General features: G+C 45.3%; 1 protein-coding gene across 1 annotated transcript in view; it reads left to right on the top strand.

The window, feature by feature from the left end:
- The window catches only part of CCDC91 (coiled-coil domain containing 91), a 358,743-nt gene extending 341,660 nt beyond the window's left edge, over window positions 1-17,083 (top strand). Inside the window, exon 13 of the mRNA XM_032347556.1 lies at window positions 15,751-17,083. Coding sequence (XP_032203447.1) covers window positions 15,751-15,813 — 63 coding nt within the window. The 3' untranslated portion in view covers window positions 15,814-17,083. The remainder of the gene's footprint in view (window positions 1-15,750) is intronic.
- The last annotated feature ends 498 nt before the right edge of the window (window positions 17,084-17,581 follow it).

Genomic DNA, 17,581 nt, shown 5'->3' with positions numbered 1-17,581 from the left:
GGGGGTCATGAGACATCTCTGTACCTTCCTCCCAATTTTGCTGTGTATGCTGAGTGAAATAAGTCAAGCAGCGAGATTCAATTACCATATGGCTTTACTTACTTATCGAGCATAAGGAATAGCATGGAGGACACTGGGAGATGGCAAGGAGAAGTGAGTTGGGGGAAATTGTAGGGGGAGATGAACCCCTACAAACTTTGTAGTTTGGACTCTGAGAAACAAACTGAGAGTTTTGTGGGGGAGGGGTGGGGGGGGTTGGGTGAGCCTGATGATGGGTATCATGGAGGGCACGAATTGCATGGAGCACTGGGGGTGGTGCATAAGCAATGGATCTTGGAACACTGAAAAAAATTAAATTTTAAAAAACTGCTTTAAAAAAATTAAGTCTTTTATATAGAGAAAAGAAAAAAATAAAAACCTAAACTACAAACTTTGTAATGCTGCTTCCGTAGCCTAACAGAGTCTGGTATAGCTTTTAATTTTTTACTTTTTAAAAAAAATTTATAATGACATTCAGTTAGCCACTGTATCGTACATAATTAGTTGGTGACAGCTTTGATTCTACCCCCTGAACCGGCCTAATTAAGCTCTCACACAGAGGTTGCCCCTCTGGCCAGTCTCTGTGGGGTAGCCAGGCTTCAGCTCAGAGCCATTCCTCCTTCAGGCCCTCCCCAATCTCTGCAAAGGTGGCCGAATGACAGTCTGTACCAACGCAACCACTGAAGAAATGCTTTAGTTCAGTTAATAAATTAAGAAATGTTAGTGTACCCTTAATAATATGATCATCTGACGATGTTATAAAATCACTCTTGCTTTCCCTGTGTTAGGAGGAGTCAGTAAGGCCAGAAGATTGTGTTGGGATGTGGATAAGGTTTGAAGGAGGTGTGCTGAAATTTGACAAAGATATTTGAAAAAGGAGCTCGGATGTTGTTATCATTTAAAATTGATTGTGAAGGGGGAACAGCCCTCCCCGACTCTCAGGCTGCCTTCCCTACGGAGGGAGGCTTCACCAGGGTAACCTCTGCGTCTCTCTGCCCTGTTGGTCACTGGGCCTCAAGGCAGCTACAAGGGTTCTCAGATGGGTAAACTGGAGGTAAATATAGTGGTGACGGAAAACTCTGTTCTTCTCCCTGTGGGAGATGAGCTTCCACCTGAGAACCTGCCTCCACGCTTCCTGGGAGGCAGTTTTCTCCCTGCAAGTGACAGGCCTGCCTCAGGCACCAGGACCCACTCAGTCAACACCATGACACTCAGCGGCCTCTCGTCCTGTTTGTCTTCCAACTTCATTAGTGACTGGCCTTTATATCTGCTATTCCCATGTCGGACTTTTCAAAGTTGTGTATCAGTCTCACGTGGCAGCAAGATGCTCTTTATGGGGTCCCTGACCCTGCATGTCTCCAATGTGCACTGAATACTTCTTGGGAATCTAGTAAATGCCACACATCAGCCTACACGATGGGAATAAAAAGGCTAGAAGAAGTCCGGATATTTCTCACGGTTAATACTTTGTATGGGGTAGAACGGAGAGTAGGTGGCTCTTCCTGCAATCACACATAAAGGGATGAGAGTAGAGGGTCTGTGGTTCCCCGGTCAGTGGTACAGATTTGGAAGAATGAAGGAAAATCAGAGGAGAGAGATCCGGGCTGGAGGGCCTCAGAGGGGCGGTCGGCGCACTTCCAAAGTGCAGTGTGCTATTCATGGGAAACTGAGCACATCAGGCTGGTTCTATTGCAAATGTGTATTTATAATTACATCCTGTAAGTAACCAAAAACTCTATCATTACCCTAAAAAATGTGGAACCTGCCGGGGCAGCCTCAGCATCAGCACGTTCCGTCTCACCCGCCAGGCGTCCTGCACAACCGGTGGCCAAGTTCACAATGGACGTGGGAGCCGTTTTTTCGCACTAAGTAAGAAGAAAAGAGCTCTGAATGCTGATGCCAAAAACTCGGGCCTCTCCGTCGCGCTGAGCAAAGATGGAAGGGCTCTGAGGCCTCAGCCCGGGAGCATGGGCTGCGCCGCCGTGGAGACAGCCCTGCTGTCCTGCTGTGAGCCCCTCACACCTGATAGGCCAGAACCCCGCAGGAGGCAGGAATGCATCTGAGGTGCTGAGAGGGAGTGTGGTGGGGTGAAGAGTTCTGAGGTCCCTAAACCCTCTTAAACCTTGCGGATTTCACTCCCGACACCACCAGCTCCAGGAATACAGAAAGAACACTGCACTTTCACTCCCGGTGGCCCTGGGACAACACTGCTCCTCTCAGGGGCCCACGAAGAGCCCTGACGGGCTTTTGCATTGGTTTTCTCAGAGTGGCCCAGTGCCGGGGCTGAGGGCTCAGCCCTCCCCAGGACCAGCACCAGGCGCCTGCGTTGCTGTTGGCCAGATTGCTGCCTGCGCTTGTCCATACATCGGAGGAAAACGAACGCTCATACCAGCCTTCTGTCTGGGAGACAGGACAGCCGCTTACAGGCTCCACGGTGCTTTCCTGTCCCTCTCATCTAATTCTGGGGTCACATCTGGTGCAGCTCAGGCACAGCTGGCAGAGCGAGTGCTGGCAGACCACCTCTGGAAGAGACACATCTGGCGCTCCCGCCCACACCACCTGCCTTCGCCTCACTCTCCCAGAACCCGGGGACAGGGAGCCAAGACACTGGCTTCTCAGGAGCCGGCCTGCTATTGACCGACTGGGTTCAAGGGCAAAATTGTGTCCCCTCTCTGGGTGTAACTGTGTCTTAAGTGATTTCTGAAGTTCTCTTCTAGCTCCAAGATACTATAACCCTGTGACAACCTGGAGAAGTAGACAGAAAGGGTATCGATACCCTCCTCAAAGATGGAGATCCTGTGTGTACGTTCAGAAAATGTAAGGATTCTGACCCCAGCCTTAGCCAGACGGTAGGGGGAATGTCTCTGGACACTCCATGTAGTGTTTTTTTCCACTCCATCACACACACGTTGTGTGAGCATACACGTGGATTAACCGTGACCTGTTTAGCTCTGGCTCAGATAATCAGACACAGATGAAAAGAATCCGCGCTTTCAGTTAAGCTACACTAATTACTTGGACAGTATGTGGCTAAATAAGATTTCAGAAACCGATAGCTTGCTGACAGCATTTGTCCTAAGGCCCCATTTTATATGGCTCCTAGAGCATTATATATATATATATATCTTTAATTGGGAATATTTTACATAAAAATCCAAATTTTCAAATTCTCTTCAAAAAGCAATCTGGCAACATGACAGTAATTGGTTGAAATAGGTTTGTCATTATATGGTCCTTTTGTTAGTGTTTTTCAATCTCAGCACTATGAAAATTTGGGGGTGTATGAGTCTTTGTTGTAGGCAGCTCCCCTTGTATTTTGGGATGTTTAGTAGCATCCCTGTCCTGTCCCACCACACGCCAACAGCAGTAGCACCTTCCCACTGTGTGACAACCAGCTGTGACATTGCCATTGTGCCCTGGTGGCAGGGGACAAGGTGCCTCAGGTTGGAGGTTTGGGAAGCTTTGCTATAGGCGTTTGAAGAGTGAACCCAGGAAAGCAGAATTTTAGAGCTGGCAAAGATGAAGCAAAATCTTCTTTTATGAGTAGGAACCTGAAGCCCATCCAAAGAGTTTAAGTAACCTGCCTGCGATGGCACAGCTTGGACAACTAGTAACAACTCTAGGACTGGGACCCAAGTCATCTGAATCCTTGTGCAGTGTGCTTTCCCCTCAGCTGTTTCCCATAGCCCACTGCCCGCCAGCTCCTCCTCACTCTCCTTACAGATGCGGTGGTCACCTGTCACTCTCCGCATGTGCACGCTCATCCCTGCCACGGCGTTGGGGTCAAATGGAGCAGCTCTTCACTTAACAGGACAATCTCCTGAGTCTAGGCAGTCCCCACTGTCTCACTGAGATAGGAAGGGGGATTTCCTAAACGTTACCTTATTTTCTCGATTCCCGTTACTTAACAGAGGGTTTTCCTCATTCCCAGCCTATTGAGATCACCAGTCTCTTCTGCATTCTTCTGCGTTCCACATTTCCTCTAAAGCCACTTACAAAATGTGCCGCCAGAACCAAATGTTTATTTGAAGTCGTTTGTCACTCCGAAAACTCCTCCGGAATGTGGTCGTTATACAACAGTTGGATGACATTGTTTATACCCTTAGAATTTGTTTCACCATCTCAGGTCTCATCCTTTTTTGATAAAATCAGCATAAGGACATATTAATGATTTCCCACAGGAGGTATTTTCTTTACAGAATAAGAGCTTCCTCTGATGTCAGAACGTTCCAGACAAGGCTCACTGGCGTAGGAGCCTCCAATGCTTAGGTTTTAGTTGTGGTTCTGCCACTGTTTGAGCGTATGGCAAAGCACATCTGAAGCTTTCTTAACTATAAAACACTGTGTTCCAAGGGTGTCTGGGTGGCTCAGTTGGTTGAGGTCGGACCTCGGTTTCAGCTCAGGTCAGGATCTCAGGGTCGTGAGGTTGAGCCCTCCCTGTCAGACTCCATGCTCAGTATGGGGTATCCTTGAAGCTTCTCTCTCCCTCTGGCCCTCCCCTCACTAGGATGTGTGCTTTCTCTCTCTCACACATAAATAAATAAATCTTTAGATCCCTTGAATCTTTAAATAAATAAATCTTAAAAAAAAAAAACAAACCCACTTAGATCCCTTGAATCTTTCACATTGAGTTATATTCTTATTTTATCATTAGTCACAGAGTCCATGTGAAATTTCTCCCCTTAGTGAGTCCTGCTCTAACTGGTCAGACTCCTTCATTTTTTGGCAGGGAAAGCCCCAAAGACACTTATTGTAAAATAGTATTCCTTATCGTAAAATAGTATCCCACAGGGTGACTGCTCCGCAGTTTAGTTTGAAATTTTTCTCATTGTCCATGAAACGCTATCTTTGAACTTAGTAGTTTGCCAAAATGTCAAGAAAGTTTTCACTCAGGGTATGTCCTTCTTGGGTGTCCTGCTGAATAAGAGTCATCCGAGCATGAAATGATGCGTGATTCACCCTCTTCCCCTACCACCTCTATCAAGTCTCCCTCCCAGTGCGGTAGGATGTGTCTTAGATCTTCTTAGATCTGGAGCGAGGGAGCACTGCCGTGTGACCACTCACTACTGCAGAATCCCATGGGCGTGTGTGCTTATTGGCTTGGTTTCTATTCCAGATGTATCTCTCTCTGGCATCGCTTCCTACTGGCTTCCTATTCTCCCCTACCCTTATCCTCCCCTGTCCCCTTGCCCCACCCCTCCCTTCCCTGCCCTTTCCTGTTCTTAGAACTTGAGGAAAAGAGAATCCTTGCATGAAAGATAATGAGAGCAGCATGGCAGTGTACACAAGAGATTTGGGTAACATTCCTTTGTGTGATGTTTTGGGAAGCCTTGTTCATGAGGTATGTTTGGACCAGTGGAGAAGGGGATGAAATTCCTCAGAAACCCAGATGCCTGAATTGAAGAAATGAGTTGGGCATTAAGGGGTAAATGCAATTTGGATTCCCCCAACACACACCACCAGCAATAACCTAATCAGGAGTGGCTGGGAGATGGGGCAAGGTTGAGGCCTCACTCAAGGGCCAAGCCTTCACTCCCTAAAACCCAGCAGGACCAGGAGGCCAGGGCAGTGACAGTCACTTTATCCCCAAACCTTAGCCATTCTTAATCAGACCCACCCTGGGAGTCTCTGTGTGAAAGTGTGAAGGCACACATACCTTTTTCTTTTGTCTCTATATCAAGACTGAAATCAAATCCACTGCTCGAAATTTTTGCCTATTATTAAAAAACAAAATAAAACACATTAACTACTACCAATGGAACCCTGACTTTCTGTCAAACATTCCACCTCTATCTTAGCAGAAGCTCACAGGAAACCGTAAGGATAGTTTCTAGCTCCCCTTGAGTATGTATTCTCTTTTTCTTTGTCAGCAAGACAAGCCCTGAATCTTAGCAGGGCACGTGGCATCCCGCTGAAGGCTCTGTCTTGCCGTTGGTGATACAGATTGATGGGACCACGTGCCTGCGTGATAGCCAATGGGATGGGAGCAGATAGATGTAAACAACTTGCAGTTCACACCCGAAAAAGGGAAAGATTGCTCCTTCCGCTTCCCCTTCTCCTTTTTCACTGGCAAGAGTTGAGAACAGTTTAGCCCTGAGGTGAAAGATAAGTGTTGAAGATGCCAAACAGCATCCGGGGAGCCTGGTCCCAAACTGGGGAGCTGCCTTCTCAGCTCTGGACAGGTTGAGTTGAGACCGTATCACGAGGGAGAAAAAAAAATCCGGCCTCTACTAAGTCACAATTATTCTGACTTTTGTTACAGTAGCCAGACCTGGTTTCCAGCTAATACTGGCATTCATTTTTATACTTTTTGTGCAAATGAGCATCTGGACCTGCAAAGAGAAAAATAACTCATCTGAAATTGCTTATAGGACAATCTTTTTAAGCTGCTCAACCAGGATGCTTTCTCTTAGAATGCCTCTCTGATGTGAAAACGCCAGTGGAAAATGCAGCTCTTCCCCCACACCCAAAGAATGGCCAGATCTGAAGGACATGGGCATCCTGGAGTGTCTGCCTGGCTGAGTCGGTGAGGGTCCATTCTCTGGTAACTCCCATCCTGGAGACTCCCACCTCATCAGAGGCTGAGTTAGTTTTGAGGTTCCGGTAACCTATATGGTAGGTCAATAAATCATAAAAATGATCATCTTGACTCAGTATCAATTTCCTTACCAGCGTTGTACACTTAAGGGTTTATATGTGGAGTTTTATGTATTTAAAAGCCGAGTCATTTAGCACTAGAGCAGAGATTATGTTGCAAGCTATTTTGTTTGTTTAAGATTTTTAAACCTTGTATGTTGGTGAGATTTGGGTTGTGAGAGCCATTATGGCATCTTTGACCTGTTTTCTTTTCAGGAGTACAGAGGTACTTACTTACGAGATGCCAAAAAAAGAGGTACGGAGGCCAGTGTTTCCTTCAGTCCTCTCTGACAAAAAGAGGGGTCATCTTCACAGTGATCTCAGCACTTCTGATGCCCTTTGGAAATTAGGAAACAGCTCAGTTATACCTCTGAGCCATAACTTGATCTCGGTCATCTCCGAAGCTATTTCCGGGTTAGTCAGAATCGTAACACAGAGGAAAAGGCAGGAGCAGATTTTCTTTCCCTTCTGCATAGGAGTGGGAGTGACTGAGTAATGAAAGCCAAAGCTGGGGATGAAAGCAGGGACCAGATGAAATGCCAAGAGAGCCAAGAGAGCAAAGAGATGGGGTCGGGTGTCTAAACAAACAAACCGGGCTGGAGAGGGTTCATCCACACCACTGCTGAAGGGTTTTGAGGCCAAGGAAAAGGAAAGCGTTAAAAGAAAATTTACAGAGCTTGACTTGATATGAATATTTGACTGAGTGAGAGATGGACTGGTCACAATCAGGGGCACTTCAAACCCAGGACGATAAAGCTCAAGGGCACGATGTTCTGGCACGGCTTAGAAAATGACAATGACAAAGTTACTTGACCTTCACAATGATTGGTTATTATAGTGGGGGTTTCCAGATGGCAGGGGATTGGTTAAAAGTGCTTATCTTATACCATTTTAGGAAAATGTTTTAAGATTCTTTGATGATTATCAGTGGCATTTATAAGAAATAACCTAAAGTAGGTTCCATGGATGCTCCTAAAAATAAGCCAGATTGAGTTTTGCTTACTTGGCTTAAACGGTTCTGTCTGCTTGGGAGATGTTTAAACCTGGTCTCCATTTCATTTTACTTTAATTAAACTAAATGAAAATTGCTGAGTGTCTACTATGTACCAGAAGATTGCATTTTCAAACAAATCCTGTGGATGGTATAATTATCACCACTTCATAGCTGGGAAAGATGGTCTGGAAAAGTTAGCCCAATGGATGTCACACCACTGCTGAATAGTAGATGTGGGATTCAGACTCTGGTCTCATTCCAAAGCCTGTGTTCTTCCCATCCATAGCAATGACTCGAGAGCAAGAAGCCTGCCAAGGGAGGGCAGGTTGTAATGAACTGGAGAGAATGGACAGGGAGTCAGACCCGGACTTTGTGTAACTGTGTAGGGACAGGGTAACATCTGGCACAAGACTTTTAGGGAGTGGGCTGTCTTTGGGAAAACACATTGGTTAACTGCCCTGGGTTTGGGCCATGAGGTCCCAAGGTCAAGGTCTGGAAGATAAAGGCAAAACCAAACTTCTCTACAGAGTGAGTTAACTAGAATTTGGGACAAGGAATTTGACAGAAGGAGAGAGGAGTTAGAAGAAAAGAGGGGCACAGCGTATGGTGGGATGTGAAAGCTATAGAGAAATGTGGCCAGGAAGTGGGGTCCTGGTGATGAGGTAGCTGAGAGGTTTTGAAGAATAGAAATGCATATTGTTTCATCCTCACCTGACTGGTCGCCACACTGTTAATCCCAGCCAGTGCCTTAATTATGTCACACACACTTGCAGGGCCTTGTGTTTGAGACAGGCTCACGTGGAATGTCCCAGCAGGAAAAGAAGAGAACCGCTCAGTGGAGGGGAGAAGGTGACAGCCGAAAGGAGGACGGTTGTAGAAAAGAGAGGGCTCCATACACGGAGTGATCCGGCCTCAGCGGGAGGTGGCCAGGACACTTAGGAACAGCCTCCTGCCCACACTTCGAAGATGGACAGGGAGTCTGAAAGGCTTGTGAATGGCTTCCTGCATAAGGCACGAGAATTCAAATTAATCTCATTTAAATCTGAAAGGCCAAGTGACATCTGGTTTTATGAAAAGAAGGTATTTCTGAAAGAGCTACTCAAGGACGAAGTGGGTGACCTTGGGCAGTAGTCCATTTCCGTCCTGGGTAGTGTTGAGGCAGAGGTAGTATGGGGCGGTAAAGCAGACTCAGCTGTCGGAAGGGACAGACTGCACAACCAATTGAACCCCCTGCCAACCCGGAGGGTCCCGATTCTATGCCTATGAAAGCAATTGCAACTGAGTCTCCAAACAAGCAAGAGTGGGATTTGGGAGTGCACACACCAAGCTTGGTATGAAGGAATGAAGAAGTCCACTCAGTATTAAAAGTAATACTGAACCCTTAACATCCAAAAAATGGGTAAAGTTGTCTTGTCCTTGAGCCTCACTTCTGGTTCCATGAAGACTTTCTCACGGGCTCCCTGCCACTCCATGACTCGCAGCGTGGTATAGACAACCTGGGATTTGCTCTCCGAGCAGGCTGCCAGACGTGCCCATCGGAATGGCGATTCAGGCCTCGATGTCTGCTGTAGAAGCATCTAATGCTGAGAAATTTTTTTGTCTTTTGAGATCGATGTCTGAACCTGACCACCGTTGGTCCCAGCTCGTTAGTGAGCTCCAAGGGTTGGAGGCACCCGGAGGGAGTGAAAGCCCACCTGCTTCAGGAGATACGGAAGGGAAAGAAGAAAGAAGCAGCAATCTACCGAGAAGTCAGGAACAATGGGCTCTCTTTTCTTCCCCCCACCACGCCCCCCAAAAAACAAGACCAGAGGCTGCTTCAATCCTCCAGTGCTTGCAAGGACAGAGTATATACCAATGGCTAAAAAACAACTAAAAAGATTATACTGGAAAAAAAAGCTTCCTGGATTTTCTCTCATAATGTGCCCAGAATAGTATATGCCCGCAAGTTGGAGCAAAATACCTAAGTAAATAGGATATCCTGCCAATGCTCAAATTTTGCCTCAACCAGGGATGAAGATAGCTTGGGTACACGGAATTCATAGATAAACCATAAACTTACAAAAAGCAGACTTTATCGGTTTGAATTTCAGCTTGTAAGGTATTTTGCCACCCACTCACGGGAGAACGTGGGTGCGGAGTCAGAAGTCCCAGGGGTTGCGGGTGGGGGGAGCAGCAAAAAACTGACATCAACCACAAACTAGATCAGCCCGGGAGAGCCAACTGCAGACCTCAGACAGCTCCTGATGTTTGAATTAACAATAGAAGTTCCCATATGAAGCCAGTCTAGGAAAGGCATCCTTGATGATTCAAACTCTCTCGTGTCCGATTCCTCCACTGAGCAGGACCGAACACGTCTCTGCGGGGCGGGGTGGGGGGTGAGGTGTCACACCCTCTTCGCTTAGGTTCCAGAGATGCAGGAGTTCAGTTCTTGCCTCCTCCCTTCGTGGTAGGAGAAGTAACGAGAAGTAAATTGACAACCTCCCCTTGTAAATCGGGAAGACTGAATCACATTTAAGCTACCTCTCAGCTTTAGAAATGATTTTCTCCCACAAAACTGGTTTTGAAATAGGGGAAAAGGTTAGGATACCTGACCTCCCTTCTTTCATTTAATGAACATTCTGAAGTCCTTCCTCCGATCCAGACATCATGCTGGATTCTACAGACACAAAGATGGAGATGCCTTGGCGTAGCTTGGAGCCTTAGTGAATAAGATGCTCATACAAAGGAGATTGAAGCCCGGGAAGGGAGTTTCTCCCAAGACGCGGTGAGTGGCATTTCTGGAGGAAGGAACAGTACCTTACAGAGGTACCAAAGAGGGAGAGATTATGACAAGTCAGTGCCAGGGTCAAAGTAGTACCTGGTACTCCCTGGCTACATCAGAGTTTTCCTGGAAAATGAGTAAAGGCATGATGAGGCTCATGTGCTTTCTTGCATTTGAAGTTCAACAAGTCCAGAGATACTGACTCAGAGCAAAAGGAAATAACACATCTTGACGGGTTTCTTTGTGATACCTCAAGACAAGTGCCGAGGCGATTTAGGGATTAATGTCCCTGGAATATTCAGGGCCCCTTTGCAGGTGTGTGGCTGGCGGTCACACAGGGCTCCGTGTTCGGAAGCCTCTGGTTCCGGATACATGCTCTGCAGTCGCTGTCTTGAACTTCTTTAATAATCATGGCCAAAGGGTCCGGCATTTTTCTATTTCACTGGATTCCCAAAATGATGGAGCTGATCCTGAGAAAAGAACATTTTCAGAGAAATTGTAGTGCAGTATTGTATCCAAAGTGGGAGGAGGAAGAGGTGGCTGCTGAGGTAGAGCTGGTAGGCAGGGGCATAGGTTGAAAAGCCAGGAAGTCTAGGTCCTGAGATCGCCCCGGCATTGGGCTTCCTGGTCAGCAGTGAGTCTTCCTCTCTCTCTCCCTTCCTCCCTCCCTCTCCCCATCACTTGTTCTCCTCTTTCCCTCAAATAAATCAATAAAATCTTTACTTTTTGTATTTTTAAAAAGATTTTATTCATTTATTTGAGAGGGAATGAGAGAGAGCATGAGAGGGAGAGAGTCAGAGGGAGAAGCAGACTCCCCGCTGAGCCCGGAGCCCCTTACAGGACTCGATCCTGCAACTCCGGGATCATGACCTGAGCCTAAGACAGTCACTTCACTGACTGAGCCACCCAGGTGCCCCTAAATAAAATCTTTAAAAAACAGAAAAGAAAAGAAAAGCCTGAAAGTCTTGCTAAGCACTTAAAATTTGCCTCTAAGAGCAGAATCATCATGGAGGACTTCAAACAGGATAGTAACACGGAGAGAGATTTGACTTTTAGACCACTGTGGCGTAATGCGGGTGATGGAGTGTGAATGTAACAGAGTGATGCCTTGCGTTGTTCAGATTTCATTTATTGGGTCTAAATTTTTGACCCCTGTTAAAATGCAAAGGTCCCCTGAAAGGAATAACTGCTATGTTCCATGTACATTGTAGGGTAAATGAAGCTAGTGGGCTCTGTGAGCACTTCCGAGAACTAAATATAGGAAAGAGCGAAGGGAAATCAGGAAGCAGAGGGCTCTGTTTGGAGGCAGCCGTCACAGAGAGGCCGATGAGCCTTTAGGGGGAAGCTTAGGCCTGTTTCATTTTTTGTTTTTCTTCATTTTACACAAGACCAGCCTGACCCACACGTAAGATTAATTTTTTTCCTACAATTGCTTTTAACAGTTCCCACCCAGAGTCCTTCAGTGCGGCAGTTCTCAGAGTGCGGTTCCCAGGAAAGCAGCGTCAACATGACCTGTTAGAAATGCCTTCTGTACCCAGCTTGTGGTATACAGAGGCAGCCGCGGTGGGGGCGGGACCCCGCATTCTGTGGCCCCCAACCCCCCGGGGGGGCCTCGTGCAGCTGAGAAGTGTTGCATTGTTACAAGCTACCTGTGTCCCTGAAACTCAGACCTTACAGGAAAAAAAAAAAAAAAAAAAGGTGGACATGCCTGTTTGGTATTAGAATGGATGATCAGGGCGCCTGGGTGGCTCAGTGGGTTAAGCCGCTGCCTTCGGCTCAGGTCATGATCTCAGGGTCCTCGGATGGAGCCCCACATCGGGCTCTCTGCTCAGCAGGGAGCCTGCTTCCTCCCCTCTCTCTCTCTGCCTGCTTCTCTCCCTACTTGTGATCTCTCTCTGTCAAATAAATAAATAAAAATCTTTAAAAAAAAAAAAAAAGAATGGATGATCAAAGGTGATTTTAATACCAAGAGGAAGTTTGGCTTCTTCGTCCTAAACGTGCTTTTAAGGGAAGTCTATTCAGCGAGTGATCTAAGTTATATATGACTGCAGTGTCTTCATAGGTGATAATTCCAGTGTTCCAGGATGACTTTAAAAGGTCTTATTTTATTAAACAGACTCTGAGTCATGCTGCTGGAGCTAATGGTGATATTTAGCAAAACAAGATAATTTTTTTTTTTCCTATGCAAGCATGGTTGCTATAGGGAAAGCATGTTTCACTTCTACCATCATCTTCCAAGGAATAATCTCTGCTGATAGTGCTGGAAAATTTCATTTCTTGGTGTCTTACATTGCACCGGTGGTATCACGGCTGCGTTAACGCACGTCCAAAAACTGCTTTCGTTGACATAGTCTATAATATTTCTGAAATGGAGTCTCAGTTGCTGTTAAAACCAGCATTTCTCAGATTCTTTCCGTTGTCTTCCATGAGTAATCCAATATACATGGAAGAATAAAAGAGTAAACACTTTTGTGATAATCCAAATTTTTCCGATGGAATTTTAAACAATCTGACAGTTCAGTCTTGTTAAAAATTGATATAAAATAAATGCTTCTTAGCAAACAATGGTCCAGTAAATATTATAATTCTGTCTCATATTCTCGCAGTGGATTGTTTTCTGAGTCTTTCAGTGGAATTCTTTCGAATTAGAACTCAATGATCTTCTTTATATTTCATCCAGGGTTTGAAATACATGAACCTGTCTCTACTTACTTGAACAATGGCCTCTATTATGGTGTCTTTTTCTTTAAATCCAAATATTATACTCAGCATTTTAGGAATTCCCTATTCCAAATACAGGCAATTAAATTGTCTATAAGTTATTCAGAGCCTTAGAAAATGAAATGAAATAGGAGTTTGTACTTTGAAATGAGTTCAAAAATGTGTACCATTTGTCAATGCTAGTCTCTGTCAAATAGTCCTCATTATCTTCTGGTTCTGCTGTTAACAGACGAAATAATCTGACACAGACTTCTCTAACAAAAATATTTCCTTCTAGGAGAAATCTGGCTTTTCTCAGCAACCAGGAATCAAATTCTTGACCTTGAAGATGGGAGAGAGAACACAATACTTCTTGGTGCCATATAAGCTGGATGAAATTTGAAAACACCCCCCAGGATACATGGGGGGACCTGCACGGAAATTTACATTGCTTTTCCCAATATCTAAGATGAAGGAGCTGATAGCCTGGTACTACAGAATAAGAGAAAACCAAGTTTGGAGCTTTGGAAGCCCTGGAGGTACTATTGCCTGAGGCCAGGGCTCAGATCCAGGGGTCACATCACTGGCCTGGCTTTCTTTGACTTCAGGACTCTGAGTTGCGACCAGAATGAAAGTGGTCAGCATCCTTTTCAAGGATCGTTTATCCTTTGCACTTGCCCTTTTTACTTGGGGTCTCCAAAGTATGGTTCTGTACTTACTCTCTCATGAACTTCAGTATAATCAGGAACTAAACAAGTGTTTGTTGAACCAAACGGTGGTCTCCTTAATCATTTCAGGATATGTGAATATTAACCTAAATGAATTTCTGATTGGTGGGCTTGCAGGCAGTGTGAAGACAGTATTTGGGAGCAAGAACCTCTTTCTAAAAGCAAAGAGGCTGGGGTCACAAACTCATCTCTTTTCTCCCCCACTGCCTCCTCCCCCTCCCTCCCCATATTATCCTTCTTGGTGGGAGGTGAATCGCATCCATCAGGGCTGCTGTTCTCCTTTTCCTTCAGGTTCTTGTCTGGTGCCTGAAACCCACACTGTTATCTCTTTATCCGTTGGTAAAAGGGTGGGAAGGGAGAATGGGGAAATTGCCTACTGAATAACCTAACAGTTCTATCTGCATATCCCAGAGGGGCTATAATTGCCATCTGAAAAAAAGCACTTCCGACTCCCAGACCTTATGCTGAAAGACCTCTGCTGCTATGGTCTCATCATCCAGTTGGCCAAGCAAAGAGTTTGGAGATACTTGGTTCCCTCGGTGGTGGGGAAGCTACCGTGAAGCAATGCATGAGTGTTTGTAAGCAGTGCAAAGCGTGGGAGGAGGAGGTGTTTTGGAAAACAGAGATTACATCTCAGTGACAGTGACAGTGTCTCCATGCTGCAACACCCTATTGAGTGTGAACGTTTCAGAGACAGAGGAAGGTTGTACGGACAGACATGAAGCTAGGAAGTGCCATGGCCCCATCTCGTATAGAACACAGCCCAACAAGCAAACCAAAAGTAATGGGAACCAGTTCATGTCTTTGCCCAGTTTCTCAGGAAACAGTCAAAGGTGGGGCTTGTGTAGATGAACTACCTTTCCAGGCCCAAGAGAAGTAGCAAAATGTCCAAATCCATTCTCCTCTTATTCATCACGTTTCATATTCATGACTCCCTAATACCTTCTGAAATTTCCCTACTTTCAACTTCCAACTTCAAGTCCATTCTCTTTCCAGTGTAAATCTTCCAGCTTCTCCAGATTACCCCCAGCTATTCACTTACACGACACTTCCTAATAAGGTTGAACGTATGAGTGTGCGTTGGTGGGGGGCTCCTCCTGGAGGGAGGGAGAGGGGCCAACTCACTCATGTTGTCTCTGCCTGCAATGCTCCTCCTCCAGCTATCTGCTTGACTTTGTAAAGAAAAAAAAAAACAAAAAAAAAAAACACCAAAAAACCAAACAAAAAACTAAAGAAGAAAAAGAAAGCAAAACTTGAAAATAAAAAGGTGAGCAGTGTGTCTTTTAAATGTGCTATGGGTACATTGTTTCATAGGTTCCCACGGGATGATTTAGGGGAATGGACTCTCTTTGACTCACTCTTGACTGTTGATTAAAAGTCTTGGATGGAGTGAAGTTTCTTGTTAGTTTGTAGATTTTTTTTTCCAGGAGAGACCAAATAATTTCTGTTAAAGGACTTCAGAGAGTAGAGTTGCTATAGAATCTAGTAGGACATGAACCAGCTTTGTCTGTAATCTAACGGTCTTTCTTCGTTGAGCACTCCGTTTTTAAACTTCCTGTAAATGCCACATTTTTTAATGCCACTTGAACGAGTCTTAACCTTTTATTATTCCTTTACTAGTTACTGAGCAGAATGAATCTTTGACATACGTTCGGTTTCTATTTATATGAGAGTTGCTTTTTGGTTTTTTGAAAATTCTACTTTAACCGCTTTCATGGAGCCCTAGCTTCCTTCAAAGTCCTGCTTAAATGCCTCCCGCCTGTCAAGGCCTTCCTGGACCATGCCGTAGGAAATAAGACCCTCGGCATTTCCTAGCTTTCTTCCTTTGCTTCCCCACAACATTTATGTCCACCTGATATTTTATTTTGATGTTCTTGTTTGTTTGTTTCTAGGCACCAGAATGGAAGCTCTGTGAATTTAGGGACGCTGCAGCCCACTCCCTGATCAACAGTTGACATGTAATGAATACTCAGTGAACATTGAATGAATGAATGAATGAATGAATACACTACTAGCAGGCAACCCTGCTCTTCAAAAGCTGATTTGATTGTATACAACCTACCCTCGGAATTTTGACGTGTAATAAAAGTACAGAAGTTGTTTCGTTTTGTTTTCCGGTTTCCCATGAGTCACTTCTTCTCGGCCTTTCAGTGAGACAGACACCTTTGCAAGTTCAGTTTCCTGTCTGTTAATGGGAACAGAAACACACCTGAGGATCATCTGCAACCTCGCGCGTGGCACTTGAACTTTTCCTAGTAAAGACTACTATAGAGGCCAGTGTAAGTGGCATTATCACTGTCGTCTCACTGCTGTTGCTGTTTGCAGCGATTGTCGGGGATGACCGCTTCTGGGCAGGAGGGAGTCTTCCAGAGTCTAAATCTCAACCCGAAAATATCTTCCTCTTACCTGGAAAGCACTTCCTAGGAAAACAGAGTTTTCAGGTAGTTTTGCTTCAGGACCAGTGGGCCTCGCTCCTTGTATAGTATTAAAAAAAAAAAAAAAAAGAAAAGAAAAGAAAAAAAGAAACTAACTCATGAAGTGTTTTACCAACTTGCCTAAAGAAGAGATGGGAATGCACGGGGAAGTCTCAGAGCCAAGCGGAGCTCAAATATAGGCATACATCTCAGCAACACCTCTGAGAAAAGCATCTCCTTTAAATACATGTTTGTACCACTTCAACATCAGAAAAAGTTTTTCCGAAACAGTTTTTTTTTTTTTCCACTGCCCAATAGCTAGAAATTTCTTAGGAATGAGTGTCTTCCCTAAAACAACAAACCGTCTTCTTTTAGCTCTGTGCCCTCAGAGAAAATAAGACAGCCTCAAAGATTTGAGTTTCCAAAGCCTCAGCACTTGCAGACAGTAAGCGGAATAGCAGGAGACTTCACCCACGGTCACAATCTGGTGGTGCTGTGGGAAATCTGTTTTTGGAAGCTAAAATCAATGGGAAATCCTTGAGCTGGGAGACTCTGAGGTTTAGCAGCTTAGATAGCAGAGCTGGTAATATGCTGACCAAGAGAGCTGAAGAAAGCCCTACGTCAGGGAGCGCTTCTACTGAGGCTACGTTAGGAACACTTTTACCGCTGGTTAGCTTAGAACTTCTCTGTCCAATTTCAACAGAAATTTCAAGAATCCTCAGATTCCTTCTCAGAGGTGCAGGGAGCATCTTCCATGCTAGAGTCAGAAAGTGAGGGGCGCCTGGGTGGCTCAGATGGTTAAGCACCTGCCTTTGGCTCAGGTCATGATCTCCAGGTCTTGGGATCAAGCCCTGTGTCAGGCTCCCAGCTGGGCAGGGAGTCTGCTTCTCCCTCTGCCTCTGCCTCTCCACTGCTTGGGTGTTCTCTCTCTCTACTGAATAAATAAAGTCTTAAAAAAAAAAAAAAGGAAAAAGAAAGTGGAGTGGCTTTGGAACCTCTTCTAGAGAAACATTAGAAGTTACCAGGGCTTTCGATTGGGTTCACCTCGACAGGGAGACCCTAAGGAAACACCTTAAGAAGGTGTTTTGGCTTCCCTCTGGATGCTCCCTTTTTAAATTCCTTATCAACTATGTCCACTTTCCCAGATGAAGTCAAGTATCTCAGCCAGCAGAAAATATCCTCTTGCTGCAAAAAAAAATAAATAAATAAAAATAAATAAAAAGTGGAGAACTTCTGCCCCACGCCACCAAAAGACTCTGAATGAATGGTTACATTTTTGGTGTCTTCATGGAAGTGGGCTCATGCTTCA

This window comes from Mustela erminea, chromosome 6 (genome assembly GCF_009829155.1).
Source record: "Mustela erminea isolate mMusErm1 chromosome 6, mMusErm1.Pri, whole genome shotgun sequence".
NCBI lineage: Eukaryota > Metazoa > Chordata > Mammalia > Carnivora > Mustelidae > Mustela > Mustela erminea.
Note: the sequence above shows the minus strand (reverse complement) of the source record. Positions and strands in the feature narration are given on the sequence as shown.